This window comes from Ambystoma mexicanum, chromosome 5p, assembly GCF_040938575.1.
Source record: "Ambystoma mexicanum isolate Mex_15411 chromosome 5p, UKY_AmexF1_1, whole genome shotgun sequence".
NCBI lineage: Eukaryota > Metazoa > Chordata > Amphibia > Caudata > Ambystomatidae > Ambystoma > Ambystoma mexicanum.
This window is the reverse complement of record NC_090930.1, coordinates 691,011,631-691,030,962: the sequence shown is the minus strand read 5'-3', so window position 1 is coordinate 691,030,962 and position 19,332 is coordinate 691,011,631. Positions and strand designations below refer to the sequence as shown.

General features: G+C 44.7%; 1 protein-coding gene across 2 annotated transcripts in view; it reads left to right on the top strand.

The window, feature by feature from the left end:
- The window catches only part of LOC138481138 (gamma-aminobutyric acid receptor subunit beta-4), an 839,960-nt gene that overhangs the window by 490,259 nt on the left and 330,369 nt on the right, over window positions 1-19,332 (top strand). For both annotated transcript variants that reach the window (XM_069613063.1, XM_069613062.1), the window contains exon 4: window positions 3,913-4,133. In XM_069613063.1, the coding sequence (XP_069469164.1) occupies window positions 3,913-4,133 (221 nt within the window). The remainder of the gene's footprint in view (window positions 1-3,912; window positions 4,134-19,332) is intronic.

Here is a 19,332-nt window from a genome sequence, read left to right as displayed (position 1 = left end):
GACATATCGAAGCTTTGTGAATGGGCGACACCAGTACTGCTTAAGGTGAAGACTTTTGACCAATTGTACATGCTATGAGCTCCTTGAGACCATGCAAATGGCACTGGTGCACAGTAAACATTTGCCAAAAAACAAGGGGGGGGTCCTGGGAGTTCCTCTGCCAGACATTAGTCCTGGTTACAAGGGCCTTAACCAGATTCTTTAGCTCACTATCTTTTACAGAGGAGAAATATCCAAAGCATATCAGTCTGTGTCCTTTCCGGGGGCAGTCCAGCACCGAAATGCTAGGCAATTCTCCTCTGAACAAGAATACCAACAGCAACCCCAGAGACGTGTTTTGGTCTGGTTGGACCTCATCAGTAGTATGGAGCTGTGCCTCTCTAAGAATAGTGAGTAAGGATCCACGTCTGGATTCCCCTAGTAACTTAGGGTGAGATCCAAAGTTACTAAAAAATGTGCAAAAAAAAACACAGGGGGTCCTGGGAGTCTCTCTGCCAGACATTAGTCCTGGTTACAAAGGTTTTACCCAGATTATTTAGCTCACTATCTTTCACAGAGGAGAAATATCCAAAGCATATCAGTCTTTGTCCTGCCCTGGGGCAGTCCAGCACCGAAATGCTAGGCAATTCTCCTCTGAACAAGAGTACCAACAGCAACCCCAGACATGTGTTTCGGTCTGGTTAGACCTCATCAGTAGGGTGAAGCTGTGCCTCTCTAAGAATAGTGAGCAAGGTATAAAACAACATAACATAACATTTGCAATGTATTCACAATGCATATTACCTTTACGGTATATCTGAGCATTTGTATTGTCGATGTTCGCTGCACCCTAGAGTGAGTGAGTGGCCTGCCCATCATGCCACACTGAATGACTTGTATGTATTTATGACTTATAGGCTATAGCTACGTTTTTACCAGAGGTGACTGCTATCCCATTTCTACAGACCAGGGTTCTGCATCCTTTGCTTCCCAGATGCTGTGGGCGAGAACTCTGATCAGCATCAGCACCAGCCTGCATAATCAATGATGAAGGATTATAGGAGTCACAGTCCAGAACAGCTGGAAATGTGCACATTCAACCCCCCCATCATGTGTTCACTTGCAGTATTATGCAGTCACAAACGGTAGCACTGCTTTTGGCAGCCATTTGCTGCGTGCAAGACAATACTGACATTGCAATGTGATTTGTGTGAATTGTTACATAGCTCCCGATCTGTGCACTATAAGGTTTGTATTGGAAGCTTTTAACTTTCTAGATATGGGTATTGCACTGTGAGATGCTAACATGTCAAAACCAACCTGGGAGTACCTTTCCGCAGGTCACTACTGCTGAAATAATCAACCCCGCTTCGTATGGCCCTTGATTTACTTTCGACATGATATGAGTAGGCTTTTAATATAAGTAGGAAGCGACCTGCTCCTTTCTGGTTATTTTTCTGTGCATGCCATCCCTTAAAATGGAAAACCCTGTTCCCAAAATGCAACACTCTGTGTCATCTTCAGCAATGGTTGGAGCTATTTATTCCTTCTCCTCCACGCCAAAAATCAAAGCAAAAATAAAATATCAGAAGACTCCCTGAAACGTTTTGCTCTATCAGGGGAATTCACATGTTTACTCAACAAAGTATCTGATTTTTTATTATTTGTTGATAAACGAAGAGACCCACGCGGTTGGGGCAAAACCATGACCTATGGAGTGTGCACCTTGTGAGATTGACCAACAAAATAGTTTCATGCATTCAGGCACCATAAGTGCATATATTGTCGGCCTTTTGAGATTATTCGTTTTTGCATGTTTTAAATTATTTTGAAACCCCGATTGGCCATTTCATATTTGGTGGGTGTGTGACCCAAGTCCTAGATGCAGTCACAGCTGTCACACACTGAAGGCGGGAAGGGTCTGTCTGGAGGGGCCTGGTGGGTTTAATCTACTCACTTTCTATGAATCTGTGCTGTGAGGGGATTCCTCGTAGTGCACTCTCATGAATGGCCTTTGCTTCCCGAGCAGCTCACAGTTTGGATGCCCTCGCTTTATACTATGACAACCTGTAATCTTTACAATTCTGCTATCATGTGTGTCTTTATTTAGCACTGTGAAGTATGTGTAAGATGTCTCATGGTGCCGTATAAAACATCTTATATTAATAAAAATAACAATAAACCAATAGTTGAAATCATTAAACATTTCACGATAATGTTTTAGCCAAATTGTAGTGGTGTTTTAGAACACTCTCAGCAATATTATTATAATTTCAATAGTATTGTAAGACCAGCATCAAGTGTCCAAAAGGCAACCTTGTTTTTTTTTCTAAAACAGCTGTTTATAATTGGCCATGTGTGATGGCTTACTAGCATACAGTAGGCTTCATGAAGCTATCAGCCAATGAATGCTGAAGGATATGATGAGATCCATTCCCAACGATCCACATCATAGCCTTCACTTGTAAATAGTTTCATTCCTGTTTAATTATTCAACCACCCAGAGTTTGGCACCAACATTGTAACATGTCATTTGTTAAGACCTACCATGTCTACTCCTTTCACCCTCTTCTAAATCCCTTCCCTGTGCCAAATGCTCCATCTACAACCTCCCTTGAGCCCCATTCAGCACTGTGTATCGCATCAAAGGGGGGTGGACCTCCATGCATAATTGCTGCCATTGTAAACGCCTTCACCTGATCTTTAAATCGATCAATTGGCTGGTTTTACAGCTAACCTAGATGGCTGTTTCTGCTTCTATCTATCTACCACCTTGTGCTTTATACCCAAGCTTCATACCCAAGCCGTTCCCAGCCTAACTGGTTCCCTCTCATCCTGTGCTGCCTCCCACTTTTTCTCATTCTCACGCTTAGCTCCTTATTAGAGGACCTCCCTGTCCCCAACAATTAAGAACAATCATAAAGTGGCAAGCTTCAATATAGCCCTTGAGAACCACCTTCTCTCACTGGCGTGTTCGGCAGGGGAATTATGAGGTATTATCCCTCCCCAATGATCTGGATCATAGTCTTAACTTGTGTATATAATTGAAAATAATGTAATTTCCGTTTAAGTATTCAACATCCAACAGTTCTCTCGCTAACTGATGTTGTCAGCTTCTTCCCCTCCACAACCCAGTGTTTGGCATTAACATTGTAATATGTCTTTTGTTAAGTGCCCAGCAATAGAACTGATCAGGCCACCAGTATTACATTCTATGCAATGCTTCTTCTATAAGCATTTTGTTCTTCTGACAAATTACTACACCTACTGTTACAAAGTTGCATGTTATTAAGTTTCTTTAACCCTTCAGAAATAAAAATGAATGAAAAATCAAATACATATATCTACTATTTAAAACAGTTTGTTTAGACCTCTCTCCATATGAATTCAATAAGGCGCAGACAGATTGTATGGAGTGATATCACCAGTGTCGATGTTCGACCTAACCCTACACCATTAATGGGATCTGAAAAGAAGAAAAGAAATCACTCCTGCTGAACATCTGATTAATGGGGAGTCATATCCCATAATCCCACTTCACAATCTCTTTACAAAGACTGACCTTTAACACATGGCCCTCAATCACAGTTCAGGACACATATGCTTCCGGGTTTCATGCAACTTTTCACATGTGTACTCACAAATTGGTTTCCTGTATGACTGATGTGTGACATGTCTAGAAAATTATATTGGTTACTTGACCTCTAGGAGAAAACTTTTCTTCATCCAAGGTGTCTTCAGCCTCCATAATCAATCAAAAGGATCAACAACATAAGATGTAATGGGCTGTCTGGCACTTATCTGGCCTTAGGTTGTTTTCTTATGCAAGTGCAGTTCCTGTGCCAAAATGAGCAGTACACGTGTTGATCATTTGTTTCCTAACATTTGTGTAATCTAACAGCAATATGTATTTTTGTTTTTTCTCTGTGGTAGGATTATACGATTACCATGTATTTTCAGCAGAGCTGGCGTGACAAGAGACTTGCCTACACCGCCATTCCTCTGAACCTTACCCTCGACAACAGAGTGGCTGACCAGCTTTGGCTTCCAGACACCTACTTTCTGAATGACAAGAAGTCATTCTTGCATGGGGTCACAGTCAAGAACCGAATGATACGATTGCATCCAGATGGAACCGTGCTGTATGGACTCCGGTAGGTGGATTGCTCGTCTGCTGCGCTGCGGTTGGTGACTTACCTCCTGAGTAACATTCATTAAGCACCTGTTTGTTTCCCTTGCACGAAGACTGATGCTATGAGAGATGGGGATGTTTTTTGAAGTGATTTGAATGAGTTAGAAGCTTTGCAACATCGTGTGGTCTTTCTGGTTTCCCACACTCAGATCCTATGAGTTCAACAGCACATTTTACAATAGTAGTCGCTACGGAATAGAAATGCTGGCATTATATATCTGCTCTCATCTTATGGTGGAGCCTTCACTCCTTTTGTCCCTTGCCACTTCTCTTCCATCCTCCTCTAAATTCTTCCTCTCACTGTTGTTACCAGGGCTTGGACGGCACAAATGCACATCCACAGTTGCAAAATATTTCCATGACTTCATGATATGGTACGATATGTTATTTATAAAGCGCTTAACACCCAGAGGATTCTAAGTGGAGACCCAAGGGTCGAACCTGTGTTGCTCCATGTCGTCTTGCTTTCAAGGTTAGCACGTTGCCCCCGAGCTATCCTCCCAACACTGAAGTCAGAGGGCAAGATACAAGGACGCATATTCTGATGGCAAACTATGCTAGAATCAAGCAGCAGTGACATGGATGATCGGTCTGGATTTAGATTAAGTGATTTTACTAATGGACCCTCTCCCAGTATTGAAACCAGTGGATCTGGACAATGAAACGTTGGTTGCCTGAGCAGAGCATTTCACAGAACAAATGCTAAGCAAAGAGGTTGGGTGGGTCAGCATGAATATAAGTCTCTTTCCCCGAGGGTTTGGTTAATCTGGTGCCCCATCTTTCACCCCCTCGAAAACATTATTTTCTAGAAATGAAGAAGTGGCTCCTCCAATTCTATAATCAAGCCATTGTGAAATCAATGGTGGTGCACTCATCTCTGAAGTTAGGCAACCATAGAGTGTTTACTGGAATTACATGAGCCTCCAAGATCATGCGATGGGTTATTTTACCTGGCCATCTACAGGAGCAAGTGTAGAAAGTCTGCTGTGCTGGGTGGCCTACACTCAAGCATTAGACTGTGAAATGGCACGTAATCGGCTCTAATTGCTCCGTTTGATGATGCATAAGAACTGACTAATTCTGTCTCAATATCCATGCTTACGCATTCAGATCTTTCAGCCACCAGATTGATTATAAGTGGACTTAAGCTAAGAAGCACACCCTTCACAGCCCCACCACAATGTCATCCCTGAAAGATCACCTTCAGTTCAGAACCTCTGAACAATGCATGGTGGCAATGCGAAACAGTTCCAATATCCACATTTCTGATCATTGTGAGATAAAACGTTTGTCTTATAGGACAGCGCTTTTATATACACGACATTATCAACCCAAGACAGGCAGCTCTCAAAGAGACATTTAGCATCATACACATTTGATCCTTTATTTCGGGTCATCAGCATGGTGAAATCTGACAGAAGCATTGCTGGGTGAGGGGAGACTTAAGGGGCTATTGCCTTTTATTTGTAGCCCCGGATACAAGCTCAGGGGCTACAACCAGAAGACTAGCAAGCCCCGGGTCCCGACAGTCCCCACATTGGCGTAGCCCCAGAACTTTTCCAGATCTAGCAATACCCCTGCTTGTGACTGAAGGATTGGGCATGTTTATTGATCACCATCAAAGTTATGATGGCTTTTAAAAAAGTAAGGAAGATATCCCTACTGCCTGAAATGTGACAGTAGAGTTGGTATTATCAGCTAGCAAGCATTTCTGCTGCTGCGCCACCTACTTGCCATCTCTTGAGGTTCACCTGCAGCTCCGAACCACTGAGCAATGCATCTTGGGCATGCAAATTAGCTCCAATGCCGACATTTATGCTTCAGTTAGAGATAAGTGTATTTGTCTTAAGGTGGACTGGTCTCAGTGCCACCCCTGTGATGGTTGTGGTCCTCTTTATATCAGACAGAAAGCAGAGGGAAAGACTGGTTAAATGGTTTTCTTTTTTATCAGTTTGTGTCGCTTCATGTGTGTCTTAGATAAACAGGTCAATGTTTTGAATTGCAATTGCTTTTTGACTTTTGCATCACACCATTTCTGCCCCCCTTTTATTTTTTATTTTATTTTATTATTTTTTTTTCTCCAATATATTTTTCGTTATTATTGTATGGATAATTGTCTATTGCATCTCTTTGTTACATTGATTTCTTCTGTTAATATTTAATACATTGGTTTATCCAATAGATAGCCCGGATAGACCCTGCCGCTCAGTCTATAAAACCTACTATAACATTGCCTCTGCCTTCCTCATCACAGACATTCATTGGCAGTGTTTTGATCATTAGAAATGTTTGTAGGGGAGCTGACTGTAACAAGACTGGTACCTTGAAGCCGTTGCCATTCCCTCATCACATAGACACGTGTTTATCTTAAAATGCTGTTGACGTGGCGAATGTTGCTAGTAGGCATCTTTCTCATGACATTTCCTTCCATGTCATCCTGACCTCCTTTCAGAGGATGATGAATGTTCCAGAAAGATAGGCTGAGTCTTCGGCTGAAATAGCAGCAATCTGTTTCCTCAGCTCATGGGCTTACTGTGTACTTCTATGGTCCTGTACCTTTACAATCCTGCACGCAGTTCCAGGAGGTCTTGCACCTTGTACGCATGTACTTGCCTGAAAGGACTCATCACTACCATTCGTCCAGAGTGCTCAGTTCTGGCGATCTGATTTTGTTGATCACTCCTAAAGTACTGTATCGTAGGTGATAGACATTTTTCTGTATTAGATCACAGTTTGTGGAATGATGTGCCCTTTGACATTTTCAACCCTACCTGCCTGCTTTTATTTCATGTTACTGTGAAGGTTATCTTATTTTGGATATTATGGAGAGAATAGAATTTTTAGTGTGCTCTTTTATTAACCATATTACTGAAGAGAGTGTCATAATATGCCTCCCCACCACTGAACCACTCAGACTTTGATCAGTCATAACTAATGGTCAATCAAAGACTGAACTCAACATCACTGCAGCGACCTCCACATTGGTCCTGCTGAGATCACCCTTTGACTGCAAAACTGATAATTTACTGTACCAACTAAGGCACTGGCAGGGCAGACTGTGAAAGCCAGGGATGTGTAAGAGAGCAGCAAGCAACCTAGAACCATGATCTTGTTGACCTATTCCCTTTTAGTATGCAGTGATGCTTTACGTGTATCTGCCTTCTAATGTCTGGCTATCCAATAGCACCGAGCCAGGGGAGGTGGATTGGCTGTTGTGCACAAGGATTGTGATTACATGGAAAGAGAAAGAGGAGCCAGCTTATGCATCCTGAAAGCATGAGAAGAAGGGTGCAGCCCACCAGCAAGCTTATTGCTCAATCTCTTGCCCTGCGGTGCAGCCGATCACTGCACTCCGTAACCCCCTAATCCCAATGCTGCCACAGACACCCACCATTCCACTGAAATCCTTTCACTGTGTTCCAACCAGGGCTGGTGGGATTACTCCCTGGGGACATTTTCCCCTCACAATGTACATGCCCATTACTATCTGCACTACCTATGTCTGAGACTGACTAAAACATTCTGAATGTGTCAAATTGTCTATGGATATGTCAACGTGTGTACATGGGTCTGTGTGCCTTATGTGCCTAATGCAGGAGGTTCAACACATAGATTAGGGGTGAACCACCGGGCAAGGAATCCTGGCACCCACACAAGTCCCCACTCAAAGGTCTGGAGTCTGAAAGTTCCACAAATGTATATATTTGAGGACATTTCAGACTCGAGCCATTTTGAGTGGGGACTTGTGTGGGTGCCAGGATTCCTTGCTGGTGGTTCACCCCTAATCTATGTGTTAACCTGGTGATGTCCACCAATTCCCACGTGATGCCATGCTCTTGTTTAAGGTTTATGTGTTGTCTGACCCCAGGTAGCAGTGTGTTATGGGGTCTTGCCGCCTCTTATGGTAATGGATGAAGTGTGTGTATAATTATTATGTCAAATATTGAACATAACCCCAGAACTGTACAGTTTAATAGAAACACAAAAATCCATACAACGCACCAAATCATCTGCCTTGTACCTGTTATGGTGAAGAAAGGACCCCCTCCTCTGGAACTTGATCCGCCCTTACCCACTTTTGCCCTGCCTTCTTTTTTACCTCTTTTGCCATTTACCTTCCCAGCTGTCTCTTCACCTCGACTTAAAACGTTGCTGTCCCTCAGTTGCAGGGCTGGAGAGTTTATTGAAGTTCTTTCTTATATCTGCAAATACGAGGAGATCTGCTTGGCTGTCTAGTTGATAGGCCTATATTTTCTTTAATGTGGCTTACAAAAGATATTGAAAAACATAGTTATGAAGGCCCTTAACCACCTGTGGTTGCAAACTAAGTAAATGACAGCAAAAGTCTGCAGAATGTGCTCATGGCAGGTGGTGAGGTTAAAGATAAAGGTTAGGAAGTGTGAAGAAGTAGACGTGTTGGGTGCAGAATGCATTGCTAGAGATTGTAGGCACTAAGGAAGAGATGGGGTCCCCACACAAAGTGAAGATGGTGATTGCAGAGACCTGGTGAATAGGGAGAAACTGGGCAGATGTTGATCTGAGTAGAGTCCATTTGTTTGACCTCAGAGGGCTGCATCATGGAAGTAATTGGCAGTGACAATGCTGGCTTACTGTGCTTGTGCAATGTACTAAATTGGGAATTCTGGCATAGATTGTGGCTGCAGTTTCAGGAATGTTATATTGAGTGAACATAGTGGCATAGATTGTGGCCGCAGCTTCACAAAAGCGATTTAGGGCGACCATACTAGATAAGATTGTGTCTGTAGCTTCATAAAAGTGATTTACAGTGACATTAATGGCATATATTGTGGCCGCAAACTCCAAGTGATTTACACTTCAGTTGCTGGCAGGTATTATACACTCTGCTTCATGAAATGATTTATAGTGTTGATGCTGTCATATATCGCGGGCACAGCTGCATATACATTATGTGCAAGGGCAATGCTAGCATCCTGTGGACTCAGGTATCACGATAATGTTGTCAAATACTTCTGTGTTCTGTTGGTGACATGGCATCTACTGCATAATTTCAAGCATGACCTCAGAGAACCAATTGTACATTTGATGGGTTTTTAATCAGTTTTTCTCAAAAACTGGGGTTTAAAATGCAACATTTCGAGAAATGATCTCTTGCCATGGTTCGTCGCTGGCGTGAGTTCTTGGGAAATGTTAACGTCCTTGTACTTGAGATATTCACCTGTTAACACTAACCTTGAAGCCTTTTTTGACAGCTCTATCAGGAGTCATTTGACCTGCTCATAACAAAAGCTGCCTCCTCTACTTGAATGTGCATAATAATGTTACTGGCTGCTCTGTTTGTCAAGCCGGTCAGATAGCACAGTGAGTAGAACGCTTGCTTTGACATCCGTGCAGAGCCTGCTGACACAGGTTCGAATCCCGGCAGGGCCAAACTCAGCCTTTCATCCTTCCGAGGTCGATAAATGTGCACCACACACTGTGGGAAATAAGCAGTGCTCAGACACCTGAGGGTTCGTAGCGCTATATAAATGCACAAACAAACAAACTCAGTGGTGGTTGGAACATAGGGTTGCCGTGTCTGATAGTTGCTTTCAGAAAAAACAAATGTTAATTGCACACCACAATCTTAAAGACAAATTACAACGTGGTGTTTTCAAAAGTGCTTTCTCTTTAGCCAATATGTATTTTGCATAGTCATATATGCACTGTTGCCTTGGGGAACTTTCCTTTGTGAAAAAGTCATTGCAGCAGTGCAGAATAGGGAATCCATGAATATGTCATAGATACTTTCAGAATAACATCAGAGAAGAAGTGTAAATATATAAAGGTGCACGCCTTTTTTTCCTAACAAAACCATGTATTCTGAACCTCTAATTGACTGTGGGTTAAATCTGAAGGGAAATTCAAACTAAGAGTGGAAGAGACATAACACAAAGTGTTTCATATATTGATGTTTCCAACAATTCATCATGTAATGTCATGTAAAGTGCTCTTGTACAGCATAGAGCACACCTTACATGTTTTAGGGCTCGCTGTATGAGGTCCTGAAAGTGAGGGGAGAGGTTATAAGTGGGACAGAGGGAAACCAAGTGCGAATTATAATGTAGTAGATGATTGTGGGTAGTCAAAAACGGACAGAAATGTGTAGGGCTAGGACATAAAAACTCCTCCCACAGGAACCCGATACAAAGAAAATGCATGATTGACTCCTGCAGCCATTGGACCTTTGTGAATGAGTGCACCTCTGGCTTGGAAGTTTTGGCCACTACGACTCTCCTTTACCTGGATGGGTACACGCTTGGAACCATATGTACATCGAAGCATTCAGGAGAACGTAGTTGTGCACATTTTCAACATATTTGTGGGGGATATATAAAAAAAAGCCTGCACAGAACTTGTTTTTCTGGACTGCAAAAATAGTTTTTCGGGTCACAGAATTACAAAGCGAACCATCTTATCAAAGGTATTCATTGGTTGCTACTGATAATAAGTCAGAAAATCTTCTTCGCGTAAAGAAATGGGTTCCAATTCACAAAAGTAAGTAATGGCATGAATCTGTTGCAGCACCTTATGGCTATCTTTGGTTGGAAATGATAACCGGGTGAGCTATGTATTAAAAACCATGTGCAACATATACACAACTTACTCATGTTGGAAAATACACTTGCAATTCACAATTAAACACACTTATGGCATAGCAGGGTGCACAAAAAGTTGTTTAACATGTGTAACGTCTGATATGTTTGCTCGAGGCTACATTGTTCGCACAACTGTTGACACTTTCTAAATGAACAATGTTGCACCGATTATCTGAACCTTCCCACATTTAAAGCAACATTTACGTTGACATCATCTGGTCAAAGTTAGTCCTACAGATAAGTGTGGAAAAGCCATTGGAAAATATTTGTGAATAACAATCCAAGTTACAACTGCGCAGGATATACACCAACATTTGCATTGATCCATTTTGCCCATCCCTGAAACTCCCCTGGAAATCCTGTTCAGTGGTTAATGTCGCTATAGAAATTGATATCTAATATAGGCACATTCTAATTACACTTGCACACATAGTAGTCACCTGTTTAAATCATGCATGAATACATTGCTACTTATTGCAGGTTTAAGTTGCTCTTATGCCTGGAACATTTATTTCATATTGCCACCATATGGAGCAACCCACAAAGAAGATACTATGAGCAATTTAGGAGTAAGTCAAAGCCCATGATAGTAAATTCTTTGCAAAATGGAAACCCCTGTCTAAGAGTAAGCCAAGGTCACGTAAGAGTTATCATGGAAACCTCTTTGGCTCCTAAGTATTTCAATGATATTGTATTGGCTGGCAAGTAAAGTCTGATTTGTCACTACCTATTTTCTTGCCTTTTCTCTGCAATGGCATGGCTGACTGTGTATCTTTGCCTTTTGTGCAGACGTAATCCACAAATGACCACAGATGCTTACAAGCGCGCACTGTTTGTTCGCAAGACATTCACAAGTATTCTCGGCCATCCTATTGCCTTGAGAACAGTTCATCTCTGCAGGAGAACAGTACAAGATGTTCTCAGTAAATCTAAACCTTTGCTTATTGCTTGAGTGTTATCATGTCTGATTAAACCTACAAACCAGGGCGACAGATAGCCAAATGCGTGCTCACCTTCGGCTACATCAAGACACCCTACCGCAACATGTTATATTAATGCAATGAATCTTTGCAAGTGTTCGTCTCTGCCCTCCGCTTCCCTGACATGCCCCCTCCCTAAATTTGTTTTCTTGCTCTTTTCTTCTTTACTTGACAGTTTTACCTTTCACTCTAATGGGGTTGCTATTGAATACAGGAAGCACATTCCAGGGTGCAGGTGATAAAGTGTTAATGCACACCTGTGAATGACCCAAGCAGCCATTGTTCCTGCAATTTACCCATAATTGCTAAATGGTACATAGGAAAAAGCATTAAAGCAGATATTTGATATTTCATAACTTCGCTGAACACAACGTTTTGTTTTGTGTTTGACAAATAAGAACAGGTTAAAGATGATTTTTTGTGTAACTTTTCAATTTGTTTGTTTTTGTTTTATTTTATTGTTTAAAGTGTTGGCCTAGCTCGAGAGCAGCAGAGCGCTTTACAATGTTTGTGTAGCCAGCGTTTGGGCTGGCATCTTTTAACAGTAGCACAGTACTGTGAGATGTGTTCTGTGTGTCCATTTGTGATTAGTCCATGTTCATGTGCTGTTGAAAAAAAACACGTTTTGAGAGAATTGTGAAATTGAAGAGAAGGATTGGATGCGGGTCCTCTCTTTGTGGACTGGTTGTTAATCGAGCTGGTCGGTCAGTCGGTTTACTGCACATGGTGCGTGTGCCACCAGATATGTTGAGCTTAGCTGCCATGTGCGATGGTGTGCTACTCGTGGCTGCTTTGTAGATGATATGTGCAGTCATGAACAGTATCCTGGTCTGGAGAAGAAGCCACTGTAGTTCACGTAGGAGGGGGGTGCTTTGATCACATTTCCGTGCACCCGTAATAAAACCTGCTGCAGCGTGGTGGACTGCTATCAATTCATTATTTTTACATCAGCCAATTCGATTTGGAAATGGACATTAGAAGGGCACTTAGTCAATATCGAGCATAACTATATCAAAGTGAAAGGCACTATGAAAATGCAAGTGCTTGTGTGATTAGTGCATGCCACCAGGTTTTACAACTCTAGGCCTATTTCATCACAGTGGCTCACATATATTATGAGCACATATCTAGGGAATATACTTGCTTATAGCATGATGTACTAAGGGAGAGTACAATACATGAAAACATAGGGCCTGATTTACAGAAGTGTTCTTCAGTGGGAGAATCTCATTGAAAAACGGTTTGTAAATCAGGGACAGGTCATTGAAAGCCTGGATTCATAGTAGAAAAATTTAAATGAATGCCCATCATGCAAATGAAAGTCGGGGCTCCAAGCAGGGCTCGTGTTACATTTGCATGACACTGTGCAACTAGGATGCCTGACGAAGCAAAGGTGCAGTGTGGCACGGAGCCTCAAGTGAGTAGGTGCTTTGGTGTGGAGGGGAATTAAGTAAGGAAACAATACGACCAACGGGCCTGTAAGGGAAGCACCACTCAGCAGATAGATGCTGGCTTTTAAGAGGAAATTAGCCCACATCTGGTGCTGCTGATTGGCTGGCGGTGATGGGGGGACGGGTCTCAGCAACAGGGGCTCCCAATGCAGTCCTTACCTGCATCTGGTGAGGGCAGAGGAGACCAGGTATATAAGTGGGTCCACCCCTAGAATCCTCCTCTTGCTTTACCACTGTTGTCCTCCTTTCCAGGAGTGATCAGCAAAGACATTGCACATTGGATTTTATACAAGTAACCCTAGGGCAGCTTAGCCAGCCAGAAGGCCAACAGGCATCGGGCAGGTCGGCAGGGCTGCTAGGGGGTCGAGGTTATGGTAAGGGTCCCCGTCATAAGTGCTGTGAAAAATTCTGTAATAAAAAGTGGCCTGTTTACTTCAAAGAATTGGTGTGTTATCCCTTTTTGTGAATTACTGTATATATTATGTTCTGAAGCCAGGGGCATACTACGAGTGCACCCCTATAACACATCACATTTTACTCACACTCCTTTCATTCCACTTACACTCAACCTTTGCACACAACTAAAGTCATGTGGCTCTCTAGCATTCATTACATGAACTGGGAGCAACTAGTAGTGGGTTAGCTGTGTGCCCTATTTGACCGCAACGTTTCCATTACACCCTCCATTAGTGGACACTCACCCATGATTAGGATTTGAATGTGTGTCTTTATCATACTGTTGATACTTTTCACAAGTCTGTTGGTTTGCAGGTGCTCAAGTGTCAATACCCTTTTTGGGTGGCTGATTTCGGTCGACCGTTAGGTTCCACCTGCGCCCAAATACGATTGGTTTCATCAGGTGCACGATATAAATTAATTAAAAAATTAAATATGGGTTGTTCAATATGCTGTCCACCTAAAAAGCCTTTAATTTCTTAGGACACTAGTTGGGTGCCAGGATTAGTCACAATGATGCGTAGTCCCCCTTCAATAGCAATTAAGTCTGCGAGGAATCTAAAATCTCTGCAGTTGTAAACTCACCATTACATTTGAGTTCTGACCAATGCATGAAGTACCCCATAATACCCACATAATATTTTATTTATTTTGGTAAATATAAAATGGTCCCTTAATGTTCCGGGCAATCATGTGACTTGGCTCTGCTGGTACCTATATGAGACTATTGCAGGCAGTTTTGTGGTTAATACCTTGTCACTGTCTTAGCACGATTCGTGGAGCATCAGGGTTTCTGCAGAATCTAGACCAAATAAATATGATTAAATTGATTGAGGCCAAAGCGTGTTATAAATGTGGTGATATCTTTGCACTCTGTTGTTATCTCAATATGCTCACACAATTTCCTTAGAGCTAAGGTGAAGAACAAACCTTAATTTCCCACTTTTTCGAGCATCTCTCATTTGTTTGGAAGATGGTGGCAATCAGCAAGGATGATTGCATTGAAACCTATAAAATTAATGGAGAGAGTTTTCTGGTTTGAATGTCAACAATATTCAGGCCCCACTCAGATGGTTCTCTCCTACAACTACTATAAGGGAAGCATATTATCACAAGTATGTCACTGACACAATAGATTCAATTTCAAAACCTTTGTTCAATTTTTCGGGGTTTGGAAAAACTCCTACTTTGCCCTGTACCTAGGATGGGAGTAGTATCTACCACCAAATAATAAAGAAACACTGGCCCTCATTACGACCCTGGCGGAATTCGGAAAACGATGGCGGAAATGCAATACCGCCATCGAATAGCGCTCGGTGCGACTATGACCCGTCACCGCAAAGTACGAAGCCATTAGCGACACCGTAGTGAACGCCAACGCTAACTGCACCAAGCACGCGCGCGCGCGCCATGCCAAACCGTAAACACCACCATGGCGCAAGGGTACGCTAATTCCGACCCTAGCGGACATGTACCTAACGCCATCAAGCATGGCGGAATGTACCATTCCGCCATGGTGAGAAGTACGGCATCGCGAATCAACCGTAAACGGCCCCACTGAGTGCCTGTACACCGCTCCCTGCCCACAAAGTACAACTCCCCGTAGGTGCAATGAAGTCACAATGCAACCAGTGAAATGTACAAGTCACCCATGCATGCCAACGAACAAAAGAAACACAAGAGGGGCCAATGGGAGCTGCAGGGCACAGATGGCACGAATACAGAAGCCAATCCAATGGACATGACCACAGTCCCCACCCCCCCGAAACGCACGCAAACACAGGCACCTGTGACCAGCAATATTCCGAAAATCACATCATGCCACCAGTCCACCTGGCTGACCGGCATCTGTTACACAAAACCCAATCCCCCGCCCCTGAGCATGACAACATTCAAACAGTCATATTGGCAGCCCCCATCCCTGACCTCACTGGGCTTCGTAGGCAAACGCGCCCAGTACAGTACCACGCAACTAAACTCCGAAGCTGGAACCCAATGCAGATCTCCTCACAATACATCGCTCCCCAAATAGGAATATGCCACATCACTTGCAAAGAAGAACGCTACACGGGCCAAATCAGAATAGAAATTTAATGCACAACAAAATCACCAAGCCCATACAGCCATTAGGCCATGAACTCCAAAACACATTTCACCATTGTGGGCTGCATCCGCAAGAAATGACCAGCCACTACTTGTGTGACGCCCTGTTCCATCATGGTACACAGAGCCACATTCACGTACGAAAAGGCAACATGGAAGCGCACAGAACCGCAGGGCCGTCCCAATGGGGAGGCACTAGTCCAGCTGAAAGGCCGAAATGTTGCTCCGAGCCACCAGTACTGCGTAAGGGCATGTGGCCCATTGGCGATCGTCCCATAAGATCGTAATGCTGCTCCACTGATTAACACGAAGCAGCAGGTGTCGGGAGTAAAAGCCATCTGCAGGAGTGGCATACAGATGGCAGTGGCAAAAGGGGAGGAGATACCTGTCAACCAAAAGAAAAGAAAAAGAATAGAATGGCCATCAGAACTACATTCGAACAACTCACTTCAATGATCACACTAAATCCACAGCCATATGCATGCTAGCCCACTCCAAAGGATCATCACCACCCAAAAACCACTTGCGACTCATAACTATCTATATCGAGGTGTAAACACCATCACAAACGAGTGTACCTGTGCATGCGTCTGTCAAAACAGAATCCATCAGATGGGATTGGTAACGTGCATGGACACAAGTGTCTGAGGGCGCGTCGAGACAGGGAGGGCTCAACAAGGCCAGATAGACGATGGTCCCACTATGGCAGCCCTGCATCACATAGCGCAGGGGAGGCGGATAGATTCCAAGAAGCCCTGTACATGGCAAACTCTGTATCAAATCACCTGCCCATGCATCCATTCATCATTCCCTCATCCCGGGATTAAAACGCCTGAATATTTACTCACATAACATTAGAAATATCCATTGAGTCTGTGCGTTATGCAGCCTGCAAAATCCACAGTGCCCCAGCCCGTAATTCCAGTGTAGTGAAGTAACATGTATTTGGGAACGTCCGGCCTCATCGCCCACGTCGCAATTGCGCATCCCAAACCATTCATATCAATCATTGCATCCTCGCCATGGCCCCTGTCTCAAGGACATTGAACAATAGAACGTTATATTTGCAGTCAGACCTGTGGGCATTTCCTCGCAGCTAGCTGAAAACCGAAAGCACCGCCCTTCGAATTCCTCATTTGCAACATCACGTCGAAGAGGCATCTGTGGCCGTTTGAAATCACAAATTAATCCATCTAGTGCGGCTGTGTGTGAAAATGGCAACTGCCTTCACCCACAAATGGGACGCCCCGCCCGTCGTTGCAACTCGGTACAGTGATGCATGAGGGCCCACCGTTACTCGAGTACTACGTACCACTGACCCTTCACAAGTCTGTTCGCGACTGCACAGATAGTATGTGAAACAATGGGACCACAGCAGAATGAACATATCAACCAATGTTACACGGCCATCGGGTACAAATACATGATTGCAATAGCAAGATGCCATTCCTCGAATTGCAGCGTTGTGTGCGGAACGTGCTCGGCCAAAGGGGAGAGCAGTTTGCACAGGTGGAATGAATCACCACAGGTGGAGGCCATACAGCCTGAAAACACATAAATTGCACACCCAGTCTCCTCCCACAACCACACCCACTCCGAAATGCTACCGGCAGGACTCGCGATGTTGGCCCTGGGGGACCTGATAGCACTGCAAGTACTCCAACTCCAAGAAGAAGACGAACACCAACTACAACCGGCCGCACGGAGGAGACGCAGGAGGAGGAGGAGGGCAAGGCAGGGCCAGCAAGGGCCGCCAGCACAGCCACTACCACCACGCAGGCAGCCCGCAATCCCACGCCTCCGAGCACATCCGTTCAACCTCACTGATGAGCAGATCCACACCCTCTACCGTCTGGACCGGGACACCATAGCCGCCATTGTGGACATGACACAGGCTGACCTTGTCAGCATGATAGATAGCCCAACCACCATCCCACCCCTACTGAAGGTGGTGTCTGTACTACACTTCCTGGCCACAGGCACCTACCAGCACACAGTCGGACAGTTGCATGGCATTTCTCAGCCACTGTTCTCACGGACACTATTGCAAGTGCTCGATGCCCTCCTGCAGCACGCAGACGACTACATCTCTCTACCACGCTCGGAGCAGGAAATTACCAACACAAAAGTGGGATTCCATGCACTTGCCGGCATACCGGGTTGCATTGGTGCCATCGACTGCACCCATGTGGAATTGGTCGTCCCACATGCCATGGAGGCCCAGTACCGCAACCGAAAACAATTTCATTCCCTGAATGTACAAATGGTGTGTGACTCCAACAGGATCATTACACATTGTTGTGCCAGATTCCCTGGATCAACCCATGATTCTATGGTCTTGAGGAACTCTACAATACCACGCTACATGGAGCGACACGCAGGGAACAGATCCTGGCTACTCGGTGAGTCTCATTACATGCATGATAATGTGGGGTATGTGATTCGGCAATGACCTGGCAGGAAGGGGGGGGGGGTGTGCGTACGTAGCAATGGCATTCCACATCATACGTTTATCGTCCACATACAGGTGATGCTGGATATCCACTGAAGAGATGGCTCCTCACACCAGTCCGGAACCCACGGGACCAGCATGAGGAGGACTACAACCATGCCCACTCACGTACCCGTGTAGTCATTGAACAGGCATTCGGCCTACTGAAGGGTCGTTTCCGCTGCCTCAGCAGGTCTGGCGGGGCACTCCTGTACCGCCATGAGGAGGTTGCAAAGATGGTGATGGCATGTGTCATGCTCCACAACATGTGCGTACGTAGAAATGTGCCCATGCCCCCTGACGCAGAACTGCAAGCACCTGATGATGGTCATGATGAGGGTGGGGATGTGGCAGCACCTCAAGGAGTCTGCGAGGCACCGGAGGGCCGTGACATTCATCAGCATCTCATAGATGCATGCTTCTAGCACTCACGCCTGGTGGCTGATACATGGACACGGGACTCGTGGCACTGTGTGTGTCTGGGACATGCACAATATGGACTGTACGCCTATGATGGCCTAGTACACAAAGATCAATGTCCACACATCTCATTGGTTGATCGTGCACTGTTTATGGCATATGTGATATCATGTTGAACACCCTATCGACCCGCCACCCAAGTGAGCCCAACACACCCCCTCCACCCTCCTACCTCCCCCCCGAACACCAGTGTCCAAAGATGCTCATTGTCAGTGGGCAGTCGCTATTGCAAGCCCCCTCTGCGGGTGTCAGGGGCACCCCTGCCTGTGGAGCGCAGGTTCCTCCCAGATCTACGTTGGGGGCTGCCCTGGACGGAACTTGCAACGGATGATGTCTCTGCCTGCTCACGTCCATGCATGTCCCTGAGGGTTTGCGAGAGCTCAGTGAGCACACGGCGCACTGCGGCAGGTTCGGCACATACGTCTTTGGACGTCGCATGCAGTTCCCCCCTCAGGCTCTCGGTGCTTCTCTCCATTTGTGCCCTCAGTGTCTCTGTACCTCTCTCCATTTCTGCCCTAAGTGTCTCAGTTGATGTTTCTATGTCTGCCTTAGTGCCCCCACATTCATCGGCATGGTCCTTGAG